The 25,051-nt window shown below is 41.2% G+C and overlaps 1 protein-coding gene across 1 annotated transcript in view; it reads right to left on the minus strand.

Moving 5' to 3' along the window:
- Nucleotides 1-5,726, minus strand: part of LOC121861700 (homeobox protein Hox-A1-like) — a 65,872-nt gene extending 60,146 nt beyond the window's left edge. The window contains exon 1 of the mRNA XM_042359603.1: nucleotides 5,129-5,726. Coding sequence (XP_042215537.1) covers nucleotides 5,129-5,717 — 589 coding nt within the window. The 5' untranslated portion in view covers nucleotides 5,718-5,726. The remainder of the gene's footprint in view (nucleotides 1-5,128) is intronic.
- Between the last annotated feature and the right edge of the window lie 19,325 nt (nucleotides 5,727-25,051).

Genomic DNA, 25,051 nt, shown 5'->3' on the forward strand with positions numbered 1-25,051 from the left:
AATAATAATGATAAAATTGGTAATATCCTTTTTAATGCGTAGTTATCTTAATTATGAACGATATATTGATGCTTTTATCTGTTTCGACCATTAAAGATATTTAATAAGATACAATGATGGGAAACTCTGTACATACATTGTATATAAATATATACATATATATTCACATAGTTTATTCCAGAGTGTTAAAAGAACGGTATGAGAAGTTTAAAACAGGCGACTGGCAACGCGCCAAGACTGTGCACAACTCTTCTGCCAGGCGCATAAAAACTAGTTTCCTTAGTTGTTTATTTACTTGATTTTATATATATATATATATATATATATATATATATATATATATATATATATATATATATATATATATATATATATATATATGCATTTTTTGTTGTATATTCATATGGGGGCACTTCAACGACTCACGGTCTTTGAGCGCCGTTCACTAGGTCTTAGTTTTAGGTGTTTCAGCAACCAAGGTTAGGTTAGATTAGGTTAGGTTAGGTTAGGTTAGGTTAGGTTAGGTATCGACTCAATTAAAATTTTTCATCCTATGCATCGTATAACTCCTAAATATTACGAACCTAAAAATATCGCTAATCTTCTTCATCCTCCCGATCAACAGGATGGATTACGTGGAGGGGTTGAAGAGTCAGATTAAATTAAAAAATCCCAATAATCCCTATACCTAAAAATGTATGATAAATCACCCCAAATCCTATAGCTTTCTTGGAAAATTTTACGATAAATCCTTCCACCAAATTCTATCTGGGTAAATATATGAGAAATCCCTTAGTTGAATGAGGTAAATATATTGTTCATCCTACACTCCGAAATATGTTAAATCCTACAGTAAAATAGGCTAAGTATGTCACAAATCCTGAGATCATATAACATATAGATAATCCTTGAGTGTAATCAGTTTAATATGTCATTAATCCTACAAACTGAGTCATAAAATATAAACCAAAATCCTATGGTCTGATAAGCTGAAACTCGATGACCAAATTAGGTAAAATCCTACAGCCAAATAAGCTATAACCCTACGGCCAAATAAGTTAAAATCCCCCGGTCTAAATAAGCTAAAATCTTACGTTCTAATAAGGGAAAATTCGACAGGAATCTCAGATAAATAAGGATGTGAGAGAAGGATGTTTGAAATACCAGACGTCTCTATGTATCGTTCCCGTAGGATGAGTCACGAAGGAGCCCGCCGCTATCGGGTGTGTCTGTCGATAGCCGCCGACGATAGCACTTTACCCTGACTACAATATACTGAGAACTGTCGTGTGTGGGGATAGGCTGTAACTGGAAATAGCGCTGGGAGATAAGAGATGATTAGCGCCTATAGATGTTCAGGTTTTAGGTGGAATTAAGCGCTGAGATGTTGTGCGGTGTTTCTTGGAGATTTGTACTGGGAGATTGTTCAAGTTTTTCATGGAGATCAGCGCTGGATGATGCATGATTGTTATCGCTATCGCTACCTGGAAACAGCATTGGGAGATACTGTTTATGTGGAGATTTGCCCTGTCGATGAATGCAGACAGCGCTGAGAGATAGTGTTTGGTGGAGATTAGTACTGGGAGGTGATATTTCTAGAGATCAGCACTGGGAGGAGATGCAATGATTGTTATCGCTATCGCTACATAGAGACAGCGCTGGGAGATGGTTAGGTTTTTCATGTGAATCAGCCCTGGGAGATAAATAGTATTTCTTTTATCGTTATCTTTACGAGGAGATATCATCACTACACTAATTTAAGGAGATATCACTGAGAGAGAATTGATGTTATCGCTGTTTTAACAAAAAGAGGCGGCAGCAACTGGATAATGTTATCTTATATGTTATCACAATTATCAACAATGTTATGACGGGGAGATGTAGGCAGCTATAATTACTTTGTAGAGATAATGGGAAATAAAAATCACCACCACCACCACACGGAAATAGATCAGAGAGATGATTAGTTGATTTTCATGACAATGCTCATTAAAATTAGCGCTTGGAAATAGCCAAATTTATTGCTATTGCTACACAGAAATAACGCCTTAGAGATGGTTAATTTAGTGTCCTGTTTTGTATTTTAGAGACAGCGATAGGAAATATGTAATTTATATCTCCCAGCTTCACAGAGATAACGCTGGGAGATGGATTAAAGTTTTCTCATTGTCGATTTCTTAATTTATTTGTTATGTTGAAGTATGGAAATAGCGCTAGGTGATTATCAAATTACCTGTTGTTGGCGGAAGGAGATAGTGATAGGAAATGGTTAAATTTACTGTTACACCTAAATGGAAATAATGCCAAAAAATTACTTACTTTCTGGGAACCAAGTTACAGAAATAGCGCTGAGAGATTTGTTACACTTTTAACTCATCAGAGAAATACTATACAAAGATTAATTTTTTTGTTTAAGGTACAATATTTCTAAACGGAAATATCACTAGTCTATTACTCAATCCCAAGGAAATATCGCTCAGAGATATAAATAACATCATATCTCTCATACCATTGAAAGAGACACATCGGGTATTCTTGTAATATTTTTATCTCTGAGATTTGAGATATTGCCAAAATAATTTCCATAAAACTCATTCTTAAATTTATCTCTGTTATCGCTAAGAGATGGTTCATATACCATATAATGTAAACAGTGATATTATCTCTCAAGGTCTCTCTATCTCCCTATTTTAGAGAGATAAGATAGAGGTTGGTTTTCTACCCTATTGTAAACATCGATGAAGAGGAGGAGGAAGAGAATGAAGAGGAAATGAAAGAAGAAGAGGAGGAAGAAATGGAAGTAGAGGAGGAGGCCAGTGAAGAGGATGAGTAGGTAGAATAGGATGTGGAAGAGGAGGAGAACAAGAAGAGGAGGAGGAGGGAAAGGAAGAGGAAGGTTAAGGGGGGATATTAGAGAGTTGTTGTAGGTAGATCAGTAATAGGTGTAGGTAGATAGTAGACGGGAGTAGGTGGATTAATTTTCTAACCTTCGATATTCAACTCGTGTAATGTAAAAATATCCTCTCATGATATCATAGGAAGATATCGCTTCGATTTGCCTTTTTTATATAACTTACATGATAACGAATTAGTCATAGCCGGCGTTAGATAGTGCTTAATTAAAAACGATATCTACCAGATCAAGATATCAAAAATTACGATATAAGACGATATATATTAGGTAGGGATAGCGAAAATTGCGATATTTAAATGCAGACGTCAAAAAATATATTTCCATAGTCATTCAATTGAGATATAGCTCTCAGATACATTATTTCCTTAGTTATCGCATTTCTTCTAATTAATCTGTATTTCTTGTTATTGATATCGCTTGGAAATTCTAATAATAATCGTATTTCATTTAAAAAGATATGGACAAATATGATATCGTCTGGATGATATTCCCTTTCCTTATCGTATTTCCTCAGTTAAGATATCAATCATTCTCTAGTTATCATTCATACTGATATCGTTTGAATCTTCTTGCTTTATTCACCTCCAACTCAAAGAGATATTGCCCCCCGAATTAAACCCTCCCTTTCAATATCATACAAACTCCCTTTACGAATTCCCGACCTAATAAAAAAAAAAAACCCTGATTTATTTCCCATTAAGATATATCGCTTTGAAAGGGCATTTGAGACGGTACCATACATATACTGGGAGAGATACCGCAACGAGACAGCCTATTCACACTGCCCATATCCTTCTCACGCTTATACTGTTGGAAATATTATTAAGTATCTGTCTCTCTCTCTCTGTCTTTTTTCTGTCTGTCTGTCTGTTTATATCTCGCTGTCTCCCAAGTCCTTATTACAAGAGATACCGTTCAGGTTTTACTAGATTCCCTTGAGATATCGCAAGAAGAGGACAGCTCATTTACTATATCTATCTATCTGTCAGTCTATTAGTCTATCTACCTGACTGTCAATCTATCTATTCATCAATCTGTCTATTTATCTATCTACCTATTTATCAATCTATCTTTCTACCCATCTATCTCTTTACATATCCATATCCTAGTATGATACACAAACCCAAGCATAAAAGACTTCAGCATCCTAGTAAAAAAATAAAACCCCAGATAGCTCAGGTAATTATAATTAACACATGTAAGTAATTTTTAATGCACCTGGGGGGGTTATAGAGCAATATCTTGATGTGTAAAGTTAATTAACGCTTAAATACTATTACTCTATTGTAAGAATACTAATTAATGAAATGTTTTAGGCCCTTTGTAATTTTTTTTTGGGGGGGGGGAGCTAATAATGATTATAATTTAGTATATTCAGTTTTTAATTTTCTTCTGGTCTTCTAAATATTTTTGTTAAGGAATTGGGTGATTTATTCATTCTAGTATAATTATTTTTCTTGAGTTGATAAATTATTGTTTATTCTGTATTTGTTCTTTATTAATTTTTTTCTTTTGTTTGGGTCAATTATATATTTTATTGTTTTTTCTTAAGTTTTGAAAATATTCCAAATTATAATTTATTTATTTATTTTATTTACTATAAATATTTTAATTATTTTTTTCTCCGTGTTCTGTTAATTTTTTCATTTAAATCTATTCAATTATTTATAATGTTTATTGTTTTGGAAGTTATTAAATGAAAATTATAAGCGATTACTATTTATTATTATATTTATTTTATTCTTTTTCTTGAGGTAGCATCTGTCTGTCTGTCTGTCTGTCTGTCATGGTATTTTTTTTCAAGTGACGACACATTAAAATTTATATATAATGATCACCGTCAACAATGGCCGCGCTCCCCACCCTCCGATGACGTCACAACGCAATCAATAACAACGTCATAACGAGAGACTTATTGTTAAATTTGGTGATAACATCAGTAACTGGCTCTACCAGCCGCGGTGGTTGTGTAGTGAACCCTGTGTGAGGTAGTGTAGGGCCGCCACACCCCCTGACCCTCACACCTCTCACTCACTCACACTTCTCGTTTTGTAATTAGTAAAGGTCATGCCCCCGCTACAGGTGAGTATGTACAGCAGCAGACAGGTGTGTGTCGAGGGACGTGTGTGGGCGGCGCACGCCCCTGGACACATACCCACTGCGTCATATAGAAGGAACAACAGGGTGTGGGCGGTGTAGGTGGGCGTGTCTTACCTGGCTTGGGCACGTTCCTCTTGACCTGCATCCATTTGTAGGTAGGCACAGACTGCTGCGGCTGGTGGTGCGGGAGGGCGTGGGGCGACCCACCCATCATACCGCCTACACCACACGCCTCCCGCACGCCCTCATGGTGGGCGTAGAGACCCATACTCATGTGTCGGTACTGGGCTGCGGGGTCCAGGTAACCTGGGTATCCTCCCGCAGCGGCCGGTGACATGACTCCCGTCTGGCCGCCCACGCCGCCCGCCACGGCGGCGGCCTGGACGGCGGTGCTATAGTCGTAGCTCTGTGACACATGATGCTGGGCGGCCGCCATGCCCCCCGCCGGGTGCCCCGGGTAACACACGCTGCTGTATTCGTCCAGGTTTGTGTAGGAGGAGGGCACGTGTGCATCCTGTAGGCTGGTGTGTTGCGCGCGGTGATGGTCGGTGGGCGTGAGGGCGGGAGGGATGTAGGTCTGGCCCTGCACCGCCTCGTGGGACTGGCACTGGGCGTAGTAGTGCTGTAGCTCGGAGGAATAGGCTTGGCTGTGGTAGCCGGACTCGGCGTTACACACCCCGTACACCATGTTGCTGGTGTTCATGTGGCCGCCGCTCACCTCGCACTGACCCGAGCCAGCCCCGCCGCGCCCCCGAGCCCCCCTCCCGCGCCACGCCACGCCCCGCCCACCGCACGCCCCGCCCACCACACAGGTACACGACACACGCTACACCTCCTCCTAACTCACACTACACACCACGCCAAGTGTTACATGGGCTAAGTAAACACTACACACGACTGTACAGTGTTATGACACACACACACACACACACACACACACACACACACACACACACACACTAAAAGCTAAGAACTTAATATAAGTTTCTGTTCAGTGAGAATGTTTTCGTAACTGTAGATATAACTATAGTGGAGAATATTACCGGGACACAAACGTTTCCAAACATTATATATATTAAACACTATAGTTAAGTTCAGACTCACTTAACATGCTTATTTGTTTGTGGAAAAATTCGTATATGGCCATTATTATTATTATTATTATTATTATTATTATTATTATTATTATTATTATTATTATTATTATTTACTTTAATCAGATACTTTTATTATTCATTTTATCCTATTCTAACCTCTAATTCTATTAAATATTCACGCACATAATTTCTATCTTTAGTTAACTATACATTTACTTAAGAACATGTATAGGCAATCAAGCACAGGTGTAAGTACTAAGACGTGAGCTGCAGGTATTTGATATTGGTTCAGGTGTTTATAAAACTTGTTCCTTGGTTTTCATTTAACTTGGTCATGATATTGATATAAATTACTGGTTAGATTATTGATATAAATTACTGGTATAAATTATTGATATGATTAATGGGAAATTTTTGTACTCTTGATTGGTAAAAAGTTTATATGTGATGTAATTTATATTGTATTTTGCATTTTTTTTGTATTTAAGACCTAATGACCCTGGTAGTTGAAGCACCTAGCAACTAAGACCCAGTGATTGGTGCTTAATAACCCTGGTAGTTGAAGCACCTATCAATTGAGATCTAGTGAACGATATATAACAACCATGACATTTAATACAACAAAAAATATTAGAAAATAAAATATTTATTCTAAAACAGTCGAAAAATTAACACATCTGTGCCTGTATATTGTGATGGTGACAATAGATTTAATTCATCTTCATTAACTAACATACTAGTTTAGCCAAATGTGCCACACTATCTTGTTTAGTTTAGAAAAAAAATATATCGTATTTATTTAGGAATGGAAATAAGAAAATAAGAGTTAGAAGAGGGATAAAAGAGGAGCAAAACAGAAAATTAGGAAAAAAATATAATACAAGAAAAAATAATAAATAAGGAGAAAAAGGAAAGATATTGTAATTATACGAAGAATAATAGGAGAAGAAAGGAAAAAAAAACAAAGACGAAGAAGAAGAAATCGAGAAAAATTAGAATAAAAAGAATAAAAAAAATATACAAAATAATAATAATAAGAAGAAAAAGGAAAGAAGACAGACGTGATATATAAAAGAGTTGTATTGTAATTAACACATAGCGTCTATTGATCTTTTATACTGAAAGAACGAGTACACACCTGCCGCTCGTGTACACACCTGAAGCTCGTGTACACACCTGACCCTCGTGTACACACCTGAAGCTACTGTTCACACCTGAAGCTCATGTACACATCTAAAGTTTCCGTACATACCTGAAGCTACTGTACACATCTGAAGCTCGTGTACACACCTGAAGGTACTGTATATACCTGAAACTAATGTATACCCTTGAAGCCACTGTATACACCTGAAGCTCATGTATACACTTGAAGCTACTATGCACACCTGAAGCTACTGTGCACACCTGAAGCTCTTGTACACATCTGAAGTTACCGTACATAGCTGAAGCTACTGTACACACCTGAAGCTGCTGTGCACACCTGAAGCTCATGTATACACCTGAAGCTACTGTGCACAACTGAAGCTCATGTACACATCTGAAGTTACCGTACATAGCTGAAGCTACTGTACACACCTGAAGCTACTGTGCACACCTGAAGCGCATGTACACACTACCACTCATTCTAAACACCTTTTGCACCTGTAAATAAAGAAGTAATTGTACTCCTCACGCACCTACTGGGTGATGGGGTATGGGGAGAGTGGGATGGGGAGGGGAAGAGGATGGGAGGAGCAGGAGAGTGGGGGAAGGGGAGGAAGAGGGTAAGGGAAGTTGTGGGAATAGGGAGAGAGGAGGAGGAGGGGGTAAGGGATAAATGGGATAAGAGGGAAGGGAGAAAAGGAGAGAGAGAGAGAGAGAGAGAGAGAGAGAGAGAGAGAGAGAGAGCTCTATGTGTTAACTATGTGAGCAGGTTTGTAAACATTGGTAAGGCAAACCCAAAACATCTTACCACACGTCATATAAAGGCTAAAAAAAAAAACCACATACAACTCAAAACATTTCCTTAGATCATAAACATACAGTGCATGCTAATCTACCTATCTACCTGAATACCTAACCTAACCAAACCTAACCTAACCAAACCTATCCTAACCTAACCTAACCTAACCTAACCTAACCAAGAATACAGTACTAAGGACAGCATTGCTCTACTAATATACCCATGTTTGACGTACTAGAGAGTAAATAAATCACCATTGATATCATCATCTAACACACCTGAAGGGATCGATGCTCGTCTTAAAATCTTATTCACTAGATTGAAACATTAATGTGGAGGCCTGAGGGAAGGAAGGAAAGAGGGTAGAGAATGGAGGAAAGAGGGTAGAGAATGGAGGAAAGAGGGTAGAGAATGGAGGGAAGAGGGTAGAGAATGGAGGGAAGAGGGTAGAGAATGGAGGAAAGAGGGTAGAGAATGGAGGGAAGAGGGTAGAGAATGGAGGAAAGAGGTAGAGAATGGGGAATAGTGAATGGAGGAAAGAGGGGAGAATGGAGGAAAGAGGGTAGTGAATGGAGGAAAGAGGGTAGAGAATGGGGGAAGAGGGTAGAGAATGGGGGGGAAGAGGGTAGAGAATGGAGGAAAGAGGGTAGAGAATGGAGGAAAGAGGGTAGTGAATGGAGGAAAGAGGGTAGAGAATGGGGGGAAGAGGGTAGAGAATGGAGGAAAGAGGGTAGAGAATGGAGGAAAGAGGGTAGAGAATGGGGGGAAGGGGGTAGAGAATGGAGGAAAGAGGGTAGAGAATGGAGGGAAGAGGGTAGGAAAGGGAGGAGATAGAGTAGGGGAGGGAGAACAGAGAGTATGGGGAAAGAAGGCTTGAGGGTTGGTAGGAAATAAAGAGAGTAGGAAAGGGTGGATAAGAGGATAAGGAAGAGAAGAAAGAGGGTTAGGTAGACAGGAAAGAAGGTAGTGAAGGGTTCCTCCCTTCCCCAGAGGATATAGGGGAGGGAGCAAACTACAGCAACAAAATAGAAAACAAAAAAAAATAATAATGAGAGTAACAAGATATCCAGTGTAATGATAACTGTGTGTGTGTGTGTGTGTGTGTGTGTGTGTGTGTGTGTGTGTGTGTGTGTGTGTGTGTGTGTGTGTGTGTGTGTGTGTGTGTGTGTGTGTGTGTGTGTGTGTGTGTGTGTGTGTGTGTGTGTGTGTGTGTGTGTGTGTGTGGGTGTGTGTGTGTGTGTGGCAACCCACGGTATCCGTCTTCCCCCACCACTTAAGGAATACATTACTACGATAACAAGTGTCCATTCGAGGCAGATGTGGAGTGGGTAGGAAGTGAAAACCCCTCCCTCTCCCTACTCCCACCCACTCCCCCTCTCCCCTCTTCAGCCACGTGGTCCTGACGTTCATTTTGCCAATTTTAGAAGAGAAATAATTCCTTAATAATAATAATAATAAACGTAAAAATTGGTTTAGAAATTAAATTAATCTTAATTTTACACAAGACTGATTATACATTGAAATTTCATATGAATTTGAGGTACGTTTACCTGTATCTCATCTTTTATAACAACAGTAACCATAAAATCAATTCTAATTACACATCCTCAATTTACCTGTCCTGAAAAATTTTCTAGAATACATTAAAACAATCTTACCTTTCCTGTTGAATTATAATAATAAGTTTTACCCACTAAGGAGTAATTTACCTTTGTGGATATAGTATCATATTATTTGCTAATTGGACTTCTGGTATTACGTTATATGAGAAATTGCAGTGATTAGAGTATTTGGGTGTCTGTCTGTCTGTATTTACTATGTTACAGGGACGCTGGGAGTTACAGGTCACTTTAACCTGTCTACACTAAAAGGGATGATGATTTAATTTCGTGATGTTATTTTTTTCTGTTAATTTTTTATTTAAAAGGTATTTTAGGGTTTCAGATTAATGTCGGGATGGGTTGTGTGGTCTGGGAGGTTTAGGGTATGTGATAATAATAATAATAATAATAATAATAATAATAATAATAATAATAATAATAATAATAATCCTCTGTTCTTATACATGAACTTTAACATTATGTGTTTAGTATGCCACATGTACTTGACCTTTAGATATATTGTAAGTAAACTCTTCCTTATTTTACAATATTTGTTATGTTATTATTTGTGTATTATCGAACAAATAATTTTTTGGGGGGAATGTCTTAACTAAGTCTATTTTAAAACTATAATATCTGGTCTTTGCTCAGAAGTTTCATATTATTATTATTATTATTATTATTATTATTATTATTATTATTATTATTATTATTATTATTATTATTGTTGTTATTATTATTATTATTATTATTATTATTATTATTATTATTATTATTATTATTATTATTATTATTTTTGTTATTGTTATTGTTATTATTATTATTATTATTATTATTATTATTATTATTATTATTATTATTAGTAGTAGTAGTAGTAGTAGTAGTGGTAGTGGTAGTAGTAGTATTGTTATCGCAGTTACAAACCTTTTTATGATACAGTCCTACAAAGGTGAGCTTCACTAAAAATAACTATTTCTAAATGACATCCAAATGTGTCTCTAAAACACATACACACTACATTCCATCTTTTCTTGGAAATCTTGTGAAAGTTTTGTATAATAACAGCAACATCGTCCTCACTTGTTGATGTGTGAGGTCTCCCACGAGTGAGGACAATGTTGCTGCTGTAACACATGACAAACATTCCCGCTATATCAACGAAAATCTGTACGGGGGTGTGTATACATTTTTCGAGACAGGGAGGAGACAGGTGATACACATAACATCCAGGTAACAACTTAACTACCAGGGGGAAGCAACACGCGAGGCAGACCGATCTGTGGATGATTTATGTCCCTGGGAGAAACACAGGTGATGTGCCCAACCGTGAAGTGTCTTCTGCCTATATTTAATGCAGTTATTTCCCGTGCTGGTTAAACACCCTAACGCGAAGCTGACATAACCTAATGTAACGTAACCTAACCCCTCAAAAAGGTAGCGTTAGGGTGTTTAGTCATCAGGTGAAATAAGCTGGCTGGTTAAATTTCACGTGATATTCATTTTTTATGTACTTTACCGCATGTACAGTACGTATATTAACGAAATCTGAGAAGTTGTGTCAAGTCGTTGTGAGGCGGGGAGACTATCGTGTTGTAGAGGTGATCCCACGTGGGTATTGTTTCTTACCTAACAAGTTATTCTTTACGGGATTCTCTGCTTTTGTTTTTTGGTAATTTGTTAAGAAATATGTTGAAATACCAGAAAAAAATTTAAAATAGTTTGATATTTTTTATACGTTTTGATATACAGTACTAGTAAGTGAAGGCTTTGTTTACACTTGTTTACACGAAGGGATAAATTTCTTTTAGGCAATTGATTGAGTTTACCATAACACTTGAACAGTCCATCTAATAATAATAATAATAATAATAATAATAATAATAATACAGGAGGAGGTGGAGAGAGGAAGACATTATTTGATAATTATTATAGTTAACACAAGATAACCGACCAATTTCCTTTTATACTTCCTGACTCACTCGTCCGTTCCTTGTGTCTGACCACCTGAGCCAGAGTCACTAATTACATGAGTCATTATTTACTCGAGTCATTGTTTACATGAGTTGCTGTACGTGAGTCACTGTTTACAATTGTCTTTGTTTACTTGAGTCACTGTTTAAATATGTCACTTTACACGAGTCATTGTTTTACTTGAGTCACTGTTTACTTGAGTTATTGTTTTCTTGAGTCACTGTTTACATGAGTCACTGTTTACATGAGTCACCGTTTACTTGAGTTATTGTTTACGTCTTGTTTACTTGAGTCACTGTTTACTTGAGTTATTGTTTTCTTGAGTCACTGTTTACATGAGTCACTGTTTACATTAATATGTTTACGTAAGCACTTAGTTTACACGAGCTTTACAAACAAATAAAAATACTATAAAAAATAAACCTCTTCTTTCTCTCTCTATTTTTTAGTTCTCTGCTCGTGTGTGTCTCCATCATTCTTCACTTCCCCTCCTCTCCACTCCTTTCGTCTCCTCTAATTTGCACTTCACCCTTCTATTCTCCTCCCCTCCTTTTTCTGCTCCTTTATACTCACACCCTCTTCTTCACTTATCCCCCCCTCTCTCTTTCTCCAGTCTTTCTCTGTTTCTCCATCCCTCCTCATCCCTCATTTTCCATTCTCTTTCTTTCTTTCTTTCTCGATTCTTTCTCTTTATCCATTCCGCTCTCTCTCTCTTTATCTATTCCTCCATCTCTGTCTTTTTCTTCATTCCTCCTTCTCTCTCTTTCTTCATTCCCCCTTCATTCTTTCTCCATTCCTCCTCCTCTCTCTTTCTTCATTCCTCCTTCATTCTTTCTCCATTCCTCCTTCTCTCTCTCTTTATCCATTGACCAATCTCTCTCTTTCTCCATTTCTTCTTCTATCTCTTTTCTCCATCTTCCTTTCTTCTCCATCCTCCCTCCTTCTCCTTTGATCTTCTCTATCTTCCCCATCCTCCCTCCCTCCTTCTCCCTCTGTCCTTTTATCTCCTTTCATTCCCTCTCCATCCCACCACCTCTTCCATTCCTCCTCCTCTTCCTCCCTCTTTCATCTTCGAATCCAATCCCTTCTCCACCATCACCCAAATCCCACGCTATTGGTGTTCAATTCCACATATTCGCCTCAGCTACGTCTCTTATTTTTACCTCTCCGATTATTTACGTCACCGATACATCATAAACGTCAGATATAAATACGTAATTAATCATAATCATACTCCCAATTACGATAATTACTAACTGGTGAATCATTAGGAGTATCCGCTATCGCTATGATGTTTAATTACACTCATTATTAATTGGTACGAAATGGTTTATAGCAACGTGGGGACGTGTGCTCCTTGATCAGTAACGCGATAGGGTAATGTAAATAAGATTGCTTCAAAAGGTACTCGGTGATTGGTTGTTGGATCAGCCAATCAGTGAAGGTTCTAGATTGCATGCTCTGAGGACTGTATTTGTCAAGGGAACCTGTTAGTGTGGCGTGTTTTTTTGTGGATGGGGGGGGGGGTCCAAGAAGCAGCTGGTTAGGTTAGGTTCAAGTGTCGCCTGAGATCTTGAGGAGGGAATCAGAAAAATAGTGTTCCTGGACGAGAGACTGTGAGGCTGGAGATGATGTAATGGCAGGAGCTATTTTGATGCTCGCGGTTTTTGGATACTAGTATGGAGAAGTTTTTTAATTCTGACTTTGATGAATTTAAATATTTTGTAATCAACAGTAAGTTTTCATAGTGTGTTCGATACTTAAAGAGCTTCTGATAAACACCTTATTTTTCGTGTTTGTCTCTTAGAATTTAAATTACGATATTATCCCAGGAGAGAGAGAGAGAGAGAGAGAGAGAGAGAGAGAGAGAGAGAGAGAGAGAGAGAGAGAGAGCCTCCAGGTGGAAACCCACTCTATTGACCTTGACCCTGGAAGAAATATTGCTCTGTGTGCGTGTGTGTATGTGTCTAAGGACTGTGCCAGTATGAGAGAGAGAGAGAGAGAGAGAGAGAGAGAGAGAGAGACCCTCAACCACCAGACTTGTTTGCCTGCTTGATCGATTTCTTACAATTGCTTGACTGTTGCTTTACTTCTCATGTTCTTATTTCTTTACTTGTTCTTGAGTTACCTTTGGGAGGGTGGGGAGAGGGGAGAGGAGATGAGGGGTGGTTAGGGAGGAGTGGGAAAGGGTGCAATGGTTGGGGAGAAGAGGAAAGGTTTTTTGGACATAGTGGACGGATAAGGAGGAAGGTTTAGAAGAGGAGGGGGTGTTTGGGAGAGAGGGGAGGGGAGGAGAGGGGAGGGGAGGAGAGGGGAGGGGAGGGAATAAGAGGGAAGAGAGGGTTTTAAGGAGGGGAGGAAAGAGAGTGTGTTGGGGAGGACAGGGTGTTTGAGATAGTAGCCGAGGGTGTTTGAGAGGGGAGAGAGAGAAGAGGGTGATGGGAAGGGGAGAATAGGTTGAGGAAAGAGAAGAGAGGAGAGGATCTTGGTGGAAGGTTGGTGGAGAGGATCAGATCGGATCGGTGGAAAGGAGAGAGAGTTGGTTGGTCCACCTGCATGTAAATACGCCCCCGCGACTTACTAATACACATGCAAATAGACTTTTGTGTCCGATTACAATAAAAAAATATATTCCAGCTCCTCGGGGGTAGTGATATGAGAAAGAAAACAAGCATTGATAAGAGGGGTGACTTCATTAGGTATAGTGAGTTAGTCAGCATTTCTCCTGCAGGGATGGTGTGCTCTTTTATTGTAAGTGTATGTGCAGTAAGGAGAAAGAGGAGGATGAAGAGGTGGAAGAGGAGGAAGATGAGAATGAAGAGGAGGAGCAGGAGGAGGAAGATCAGAATGAAGAGGAGGGGGAAGATGAGGAGGAAGGGGAAGATGAGGCTTAGGAAGAAAATGAGGAGAAGGAAGAGGAGGAGAGAAGGATTTTTTTGGTTTGGGTACCTTAAGAATCTTATAGGAATGGGGAGATGGGAGGAGAGAATGAGAAGGGAGAGAGGAGGAGGAGGAGGAGAAGAAGACGACGAAGAAGAAGAAGACGGAGGATGAGTACTGGATCTCTGGCTAGAACAGAGATAAAGGAAGTGAATGAGCAAGGTAGCAATGAATACCAAAGAATACATACATACATACATACATACATACATACATACATACATACATACATACTGGAATATAGACACACGTAGACATACACGCAAAAATGTAATTATAAGCACACACACACACACACACACACACACACACACACACACACAGGGGGGCGGGTCTGGGAGAACATTACCTGGCTGAGCGCCTTACCTGAGTCGCCTCATTAACAGAATCATGAACATCCCCGAGCACTGATGATGGTCACACCGGGGACACAACTACACCTTGGTGAGGAGGAGGAGGAGGAGGAGGAGGAGAAGAAGGAAGGGGAGAAGGAGGAGAAGGCAAGGGGAGAAGGAGGAGGGAAGAATGTGGTAGGAAGAAGGTGGTGATCATAGGGAGGATGAGGAAGAGGAGGAAGTAGAAGGGAAGATGTTGGAGAGAGAAAACATGGGGAGGGAGTGAAAGAAGAAAGAGGAGAGGAGATGGAGGAATAGACGAAGAGGGAAAAGGATGGGGAAGAATGTAAGATGTTGCAGAAATAAAGGGGAAGGAAGAGAAGAAAAAGAGGGAGTGGAGGAGTTGGTTGATAAGGAAGAAGAAGAAGAAGACACAACATTACTAAGACACACTCTACTACTTCTCCTCTCCTCGCCTCTCCTCTCCTCTCCTCTCCTCTCATGTCACCCACACTCACACTTGGACAGTCTCTCCCGCCCACACAAACGTTATTTTTCTCATTTATCCAGATAGAACCAATCTGATATATGCAGGATAGTCTCTCTCATACACGAGGGCTAGAGCTGGAGGAAGGACGAGGTGTCATCCCCAACAGTAGGACAAACACACGACCCCCTGCAGAGGTGCTGGTTCGTGGGGTGGGGGGTAGGGTGGGGTCAGCATCTCTCCGTATAGTAGCTTGGTAGTGATAGTGGGGGTGGGGGGAGGGAGTGGTACAGGAGGCCTGGCCCAGCACCTCCCCGCTGAGCCGTGATTGACAGGTCACTGTGAGGAGCATTCGACCAGCTGATTGACCGATACTTGCCTCCCCATCTCGACCAATACTTCCCCGTTACCTTCGTCGGGATATCACACCTAATAAAACTGAAACCCAATCAAATCCCTACAAACACAACCAACTTTCACAAGAATAAGAGTCAATTAAAAACGTATCTCAACAATTTATGTAGCAGATGGTCGATAAAACGCTAATAAACGTATCGGGAGTGAATGTAAACACACGAACGTTTCTGGAGGTGGTGAGCGAAACGTTTAGGGTGAAGGTCGTCAGACAGTACTATAGAGTCAGCTGACGTGGTGTAGGAGATGATCCCGTGGTTATAATTTAATTGATGCCAATGGTGGAGGGGATCTTTTCTCCCACCACTGTGTAATGCGCTGCTAATATTATATAAACGATGGTAAGAGGAGGAGGGAGGGAAGGAGGGAGAGAGGGAAGGAAACATAGGACAGGAGAGAAAGAGAGAGCACACACACACACACACACACACACACACACACACACACACGTACGTACACAATATATATATATACATATGGAATGAGTCGGTCAGTTTCACCCATCACCTTAACACGCAATCTTCTCCTACGTCGCTGCCTCAAACAGTCCATAACTTGAAGACGAAAGAGGCACAGCGAGAAGGGAAGAGAAGAGGAATGGAGGAGAGGAGGGATGAGGAGGAGTGTGGAGGTCAAAACAATCCTAAGCCACATATCTAAACGGTGAATATATTTCCAACCTTAGGAACGAGGGTAATAAAGTCGTTAATCTTTTTACATTGGGGCGAGTGAAAGAGAGGTTAAGACCCATGTCGAATGTTATATATTTAATGTGATTGTTAGTTATGAGAGCTGTGTGGATGAGTGGGTGAGTATAGTGAGTGTGTGGATGAGAGTAGAGAGTGTGTGGATGAGTGGGTGAGTATAGTGAGTGTGTGGATGAGTATAATGAGTGTGTGGATGAGTATAATGAGCGCATGGATGAGTATAGGGTTGGTGGATGGGTATAGTGGTTGTGTGGATGAGTATAATGAGTGTATGGCTGAGGAATGGGTGTGTGGATGAATGTGTGTGGATGACTTTATAGGAGAGAGATGAGAGTTATTGTGGATGAAAATGACATGATGAATGGATGAGTACAGTTAGTGTATGGATGATTGGGAGAGAGAAATGAATATATTATGGATGAGGACGAGGAGTGGATGAATATAGTAACTGTGTGGATGCCTATAACAATAAGAAGATGAATTATTATTTTTTGTAGATCCAGAATAAGTGGATGAGAATGTGGATGACTATAACATTGAGAAGATAAGTTGTTTTGTGGAATCAGAAAAAATGGATGAGTAGGGTGGATGAGGATGTGGATGAGAGTGTGATTAAATATTAGTGAAATATCATCAAGATTACACCTCTAAAAGTACCTTAACTAGATACATTCTCTCTACAGTTAAGGGACAAAATTAACTCAGAGCATCTTTGAGCACCAAGGTCCAGGTTAGCAGATGAAAGGGTAATAATAATCTTGATAAAGACTAAAGGAACGACCTCTTGCATGTCTCCACCAACACCTTATATCTGTGAGAGGTGAAAAACGTATTGTATTCTGTGGTCATATTGTACCCGTATTATATATATATATAATATATACATTTTATACCTGTGCTGTCTGTGGATATTTTATACTTGCTAAATCAATGTAAGCTTGTATGACGTCTTTACTGAATATATATCTATCCTATCTATTTATATTTTTCATACATACATACATACATACATACATACATACATACATACAACTGAAGGCTACAATAATCATAAGCCGATACTCTTGTACTATAGTAATGATCACTGTACTGGAGTGATCGTTCTGTAATGTTTAGCAACTCACTTATTTTCCAAGCAGCTAAAAAAAAAACCGGTAAATGTAAAAAAGAAAATCAATTGAAATCAAGCAAGAAATTTAAAAAAAACCCAAAAAGGTGTTTACAGGTTAAGGTGTAATTTGACAACCTTGGCCCACTGACCCACTCCTAAAAATGATACAACTTTGGCTTTATTTCCTTGTGAGGCAAAGAACCATTACCATACAGTTTTTCTATACAAGACTGACAATATATGAAGGTTTTACCGTATATAAGAGAACATAGACTCTTTTTTATCATACTTTAGTGAAAATACAAAGTACACAAGAATGGGAACTACAACTCTTAACTACACGAAAAATACAAAATCAAAGAATTAATACTCATGAATACAAATTTCTTTCACTTTAACGCAAGAATTATTTACAAAATCAATGAATTCGACGAAGAAAATTTTTTTTCTTTACTACAAAAAGAAAAAAAAATACAAAACCAGAAAGAAAATTCAGTGCATAAGGAGGGATTTTTCCTCTACATTTCAATACAAAAATCATCATAAAATCACAACACGTATTTTTCATCACTACAACACAAAAAACAAAACAACAACAACACACGAAGTACTTTGATTCAATACGTCAAGGCCACCGTGACCTACTCATCCCAACCCCCCCCCACCCTTCACGCCCAACCCCCACCCTTCTTCCCCCCAACCCCCCTTCCACCCCTCCCCCAACCCCCCCTCATCCTCCAGCCTCCCCCCACCCTTCACCCCCAACCCCCTCATCTCCAACCCTTCACCCTCAACCCCCTCACCCCTCAACCCTCCTCTACCCCTTTAAATACAGTATCCATCTTATAATGTTACCTCGGCCGATTCCTCCATGTAAGGTCAATCTTTCACAAGTCTTCACACGCAATGCATCACTCAGGTATATATGTGAAACAATATGACCTCCTTTGAGAGCTTTCGTAAGGCTCAGTCAAGGTGGATAAATTCTGGATTTTTTTTTTATTAATTTAGTGATTTATTTTGTGTTTTTCTTCGAGTTTGGGGGACATTTTGTGGAAGTCTCTCTCTCTCTCTCTCTCTCTCTCTCTCTCTCTCTCTCTCTCTCTCTCTCTCTCTCTCTCCCTCCTTGTCCGCCCTCTTTCATTTCTCTTCTTTCTCTATCTCTCATTCTCTTACTCTTCATAATGCTTTCCTCTCTTCTATTGTACTTTCCCTCTTTCTCTCCCATCACTTCTCTTCCCTCTCTTCCTCTCTCTCATTCTCTCTCACTTACACTCTTTCCCTAGACCACCCTTCACTCCCTCACTCTCTCCCACATTTCATCTCTCTCTTCGTATTTTCTCCTGACACTGTCTTACTCCCTCTCACCATTCCTCTTTCCATCTCACTCTCCCTCACTCCTCTCCACCATCCCTCTTTCCCCTCACTCTTCCTCTTTTTCCCTTACTATTCCTCTCTCTCTCCCTGACCCTCCCTCACTCCCTTGACCCTTCCTTTCTCTCCCTGACCACCCCTCACACTGTCCCTCTCTCCCTTCACCCATCCTCTCGTGTCCCTGGTGGTCTCAGCACGGGTCCGTTAGGTAATCAACACCGCCAACACCAAGCTTGTAAACAGGTCGCTGTTAGCCCTGGGTTCCGGGGACAACACGACCACGTTTGGCTTCGTCCATCACCCCTTGATAGCTGACAGAAATTTGACTCTTATTTACGACCGAAGGATTAACGGGGGTTGGCACTATCTTGACCCCACTCTCCCTCCTCGTCAGAAGAGAGATCCGATGCCTCGAACTTAAAAGGGTGTGACGTAGTGGACAAATTCCCCCATCAGTTAATTTATCAGCGAACAAAATTCCTTTCTGATAATTTAACTGTGTACGGTTGATAGAATGATCGCTCTTCTATCTTTAGGAACTTAGTCTATGTCTGTTTTGTTTACATTTTTACCATCTGGATGTATACACTGCCAGGATGTAGCGTGTGTGTCTCCAGGGGGTCTGTGTTTACCTGTCTGTTGATGTGGTTTTGTTAATTAGATTTTTGTGTATACCTGTGTTACCTTTTTGTTTTGTTTTGTAAATTAGTATAAGATTACCTGTCAGTCTTAGTGTAGGTTGTGGGATTTTCTCCTGAGAGTTTTTGTCCGAGGAGGGAAATATGAAGATTAAAATTTGCCTTGTGGGTTTTTGAGCATTGGAAAACTGTCCCGTCTCTTCTGGTGGGATCTTGACCAGTGTATAACGATGACTGGTCTATAAGTAACTATAGATATAAGAAAGATGTATAAATGTTTAGAGAGTATTGAAGGTGATGAAGGTGACGTGAAGAAATTTTTTTGGTGAAATTTACTTCATTTATCAAGATGTGTCAGTCAGGTCAGTAAGGGGTGATGCTGGTCTGAGTTAAAAATACAGGAACAAACAGATACACAAACAGTGACTCATTGATGCAAATACACACACATACAAACACACAGACACAAACAGCGACACATTGATCCAAATACACATACATACAAACACACAGACACACAAACGTACAAACAACGGCATGTCGACACAGACACACAAACACACAAACACAGATACATACACACGCAAACACACAAACATAAACACAGACAAAAACATACATAAACAGTGAATTTTCAACATAGAGACACGTACACTAATACACACACAGACACACACATACAGACACAAAGACACAAACAGCGACACATTAACACGGGGGCTGAGGCGGCTGGTCCTAACAAGGCTCCCTACTTCCTCCCTTTCACCGCCCCTCCCTACTTTCCTTCCCCCCTCCCTTCTCCCTCCCTTCTCCCTCACCTCCTTCTATCACGTAACTTTCCGTCTCTATCTTTCTCTCTGTCCTTTTCTCTATTCTCTTTTCCATTTTCCCCATCTCCCTTCTTTCCCCCTCTCCTTCAATTACGTGTCCTACCCCCCTCTTTCTTCTTTTTCATTCCTCTTTCTTTCAGCTTTTTCCTGATCTCCTCCTGTATTAATTTCTCCTTTTCCCATTTTCCCATTCCCTCCCCCTCTTTCCTACCTTTTACACTTCAATTCAACCTCCATATCTCCCTCCCCTCTCCCCCATTTCTCCCTTTCTCCTCTATCTCACATTCCTCCATTATTTCCCTTTCTGTCTCTTTCTCCTCTCTCTCTCTCTCCCCTCCTTCCTTCTTCTTCCCCTTCTTCCCCCTCCATCTCTCCCCCTCCCCATTCCTCCCCCTCCCCTTCCCCATTCTCACTCCCTCCCCTTCCCCATTCTCCCTCCCTCTCCTTCTCCCTCCCCTAAGTAACTAATTAGCTGCACAGCCGCTAATCAATTATTTAGGCGTGATTAAAACACAAGGTAGTGGAGGGTCACTTATCGATCCCACGTGGGTGTGGTTGAGGGAGGGAGGGGGGGGGCTAGGGGAGTGGAGTGAAGGTGGAGGGAGTGGAGGGAGTGAGGTGGGCTAGTCATGGTGGGAGTGGAGGTAAGTGGTGGAGTTATGGAGGGAGTGAAGGTAGGTGGGGGAGTCATGGAGGGAGTGGAGGGAGGTGGAGAGGTCAGGGGGATATGTGGAGGATGATGAATTAATAAGATGGATGAAGGAAGAACGGAGGAGGAGGGAAGGAAGAAAGAAGAGGGAGGGAAGGAAAGAGGAGGAAAGCACAATAGTTCCTTAGACATGTCTGGAAATTTCTGAGCTTCTGAGACACACACACACACACACACACACACACACACACACCAGGCCAACAGTTCAAGTTACTATGTGTGTGTGTGTGTGTGTGTGTGTGTGTGTGACCAGCTTCACGGCAGATGTTCCCTACGAGACGACACTTCCTCCTCCTACACAACACACTAAACGACGCCTCGATAATTGTAATCACCTGGAGATTAGCACACCTAGTTTCACCTGTATAGAAGACTAACTCGGTAAAGATAATATTAGTTGCAATAATTATGTAAGTTATGGAAGGGAGGAGAGGGAGGGGGAGGTGGATAAGGAAGAAGAAGATGAGGAGTGCATTACTAACATTGGTGTTAGCTGGAAGAGGAAGAGAAGGAAGAGAAGTTGATGAAGACGTTAGTAGCAGTGGTAATAGTTGGAGTAAGAGGAGGAGGAAGAAATGGGAGAATCATAACTATTTAATTTCACCTTTACTCTTATTTCTTAGAGGCTTTCTATTAGGCGAAAAGTTATAATGACTATCTAAAAGCCCCCCTCTTACTCAGCTAAAACTTCATTTGTTCAGCTAAGACCTCCCACACTTACTGTAACTTAAAAGTGAAAGTGGGTCCCATAGTCATGACTACCCGTTAGGAACTGTGAGGATACAACACACTGCTGTACAGTATACTAAATCTTTGGTACACAAGGAGGCAGCATGGCCGGTACTGCACTCAACCGCCTTCACTTGGGATACTGAACTTAAACACACCGAAAACTTCCCTCATTTAGCTAAAACCTCTGTTATTCAGCTGAAAACCTCTCCTGCACAGCTAAAATTTTCACCCCTCCGTAGCATCAAACGTGGCATGAACCCTTAGCTTCACGCTCACTCAGCTGAGTTAGCTTAATTAAGTGATCCGTGAAATGGTTGTTGTCGACCCTCAACCCTTATTGTTTCCCCATTCCCCTTCCAACCATCCTTTACCCCCTCCCTCTTCTTCCCGACCTCATTTTCTTCCCCTCCCCTCCTCCCATTCCTCCCTCTCTCCTTTCCTTTCATTTATCTTTCCTATTTACTTATCCTATTTCTCCTTTACCCTTCCTACCTCCCCTTCCCCATCTGCTACCTCTCCAACTCCTTCTTCTGCCTCTCCTACCTCCCCTTCCCCATCTGCTACCTCTCCAACTCCTTCTTCTGCCTCTCCTACCTCCCCTTCCCTCCCATCTCCCTCCTCCCTCACTCCCATTTTACCTCCCCCCTTCACCTCTCCCTTTCCCCATCATTCCCCCTCCTTGTGTGTCCAGGGGCGGGTCTGGGTCAGCAGCTGTCCGTCAGCTCTCCGTCACCTGTCAGCCATCCGCTCCCGTGTGTCCCTCCTGGGCTGATTTAGTTGTTGGAGTGTTGGTGTGTGGTGGCGCGGTGGTGTGTCTGTCTACCTGTGTGTGTGAGGAGACACTACGGGGACCAGGGTTCGAGGTGGCTCCTATTGACATCTCTTTTGTTGTCATTTCTTTTTGAATTCGTTGACTTTAAGGATGTAAATAGTCTGAGTCTCCTCTCTATTAATGCTATTTTTCCTTCATTATTTCTATTTCTGGGTCTTTGCCGCGTAATAATTTTGATGGTGTTACTAAAGTAGTTTTTCTTTATTTTAGTGATGTTTTTCTTGTAAAATTTAGTTAGACAATTTTGCTTCGTGTTTTGAATTCTTTCAGTACAATTGTCTGTATTAATTTAGATAAAGCAACATCCTGGGTTTGTATCCTTGAAGAAAAAACAATACAGTATTTAGTTTCTTTTAACTCGTAATATGTTTGAGGACAATACGTATAGATACATACAAAAAACACAAACCGACTACAGGCACAAAACGCAGTATACTACTCAAACAAACACACGACACAACAACAAGAGCAAAATTCCTCCAATTGAAAACAAACCCTACGAGCGAAAACAAACCAATCAGGACGCACCACCCACAGCGCGCCAACTCTTTCGCGCCCAATTTGCCTCTCGAGTCGCTAAGCCGAGCTAATCCACTCCCATCCGTGCACTTAAGCCGGATTAGTGCCACTCATCTCCTTGGCGAGGCGTGAGCTACACCTCATATTTGTTACACCCGTGCGGCCTGTTTGCTTTAGTAAGTGATATCGAGACTCGGGGATACCAGGTCGTGTAATTCTCCCATAGGATGATCGCAGCTAAGCATACACACCAGGACTGGAGATACACACGGCCTGGGCTCTGTGTATCACTTGTGTTGTGTCTTTCGTGTTGATGATTGTGTTGGGGTGATAGTTGTGTTGGGGTGATTGTTGTGTTGGGGTGATGGTTGTGTTGGGGTGATGGTTGTGTTGGGGTGATGGTTGTGTTGGGGTGATGGTTGTGTTGGGGTGATTGTTGTGTTGGGGTGATGGTTGTGTTGGGGTGATGGCGTGCCGAGTTGAAGGTACAGTATGTGTGACTCCAAAACGCAAACAAATCCTGCGCGCCAAAACTAACCAATTAGGACGCATTTCCCGCAAGCCATCAACTCCTCCACATCAGTAGCTCGTGAAGAACACTGTTGGTCATGTTGGAATAACTTTCTTTTTTATTCTAATTTCTTTAGTCTTTTTTGCTTTCTCATACGAATTTGTTCATCAGGTCCCTTCCGTTTCAATCTTCCAACTTTCCATCCAACCTCTCCCTTCCTCCTCCTTCTCCCTCGTCCCCTTCCCATCCAACCCCTCCTTTTTCTCTCCCTCCCGTCCCATCCCATCCAATCCCATCCTCTCCCTTCTCAACCCACCCCTCATCCAGCCCTCTCCATCTCGCTCTCTCCCCATCCCTCCCTCCCTCCCTCCCTCCTTCCCTCTCTCCCTCCCTCACTATCCCCTCCACCCCCCCCCTTCCCGCTCTCTCCCACAATCACGCCACAATGAAGGCCGTGATGGACAGGCGGAGGCAAACTCTAAGACCTCCAGGTAAATTTGTCTCAATCACATCATTTTACGGGTCGTTATGTGTCAATATGTAATGAAGAGACTCGCTTTGTGCTGCCAGGCTGTGGGGAGGTGGGGAGGGAGGAGAGGAGGGAGGGAGAGGAGGAGGATAAAGAGTAAAGAAAAGAGGGAGGGAAGGAGGGAGGGAGGATGGTAAAGGGTTAAGAAGAGAAGAAGAGAAGGAGGGGATAGAGAGGAAGGGTGAGGATGGAGGAAGGGACGAAAGGTGAAGAGTAAGAAGGGACGGGAGAAAGGAAGGAAGGAAGGAAAGAAGGGAAGGAGGGAGAAAAGTGTTGAGGGTGGGAAAAAAGTGAGGAGGAGAAGGTAAAGGGTGGCTGGAAGATTAAGAAGAGGAGGAGAGAGAGAGAGAGAGAGAGAGAGAGAGAGAGAGAGAGAATTCAATAAGAAGACACGCTGGAAAATGAAGGGTACAGTTGAAGAAAAGAAAGCAGGAAGAGGACAAATGCCGATATTAAACGAAGAGAGAATAAAATGAACCACAGCAAATGGAAGGGAAAGGGGGAGGGGACAAAAGAGAAAGGGGTGTGAGAGGCGTGGAAGGGGGAGGAAGAAAATTGTGATGGATGGAAGTAAGAAAGAGAGGGTGAGGAAAGAACGAGGAGGAGGAGGAAAAGAGAAAGTAACAGAAGAGAGAGAGAGAGAGAGAGAGAGAGAGAGAGAGAGAGAGAGAGAGAGAGAGAGAGAGAGAGAGAGAGAGGTCCCCATGGATTAGCTCTCATCATCACTCCTGAGTATGAAGAATCGCTTTTATACAGGC

This window comes from Homarus americanus, unplaced genomic scaffold, assembly GCF_018991925.1.
Source record: "Homarus americanus isolate GMGI-L3 unplaced genomic scaffold, GMGI_Hamer_2.0 scaffold44808, whole genome shotgun sequence".
NCBI classification, from domain to species: Eukaryota; Metazoa; Arthropoda; class Malacostraca; order Decapoda; family Nephropidae; genus Homarus; species Homarus americanus.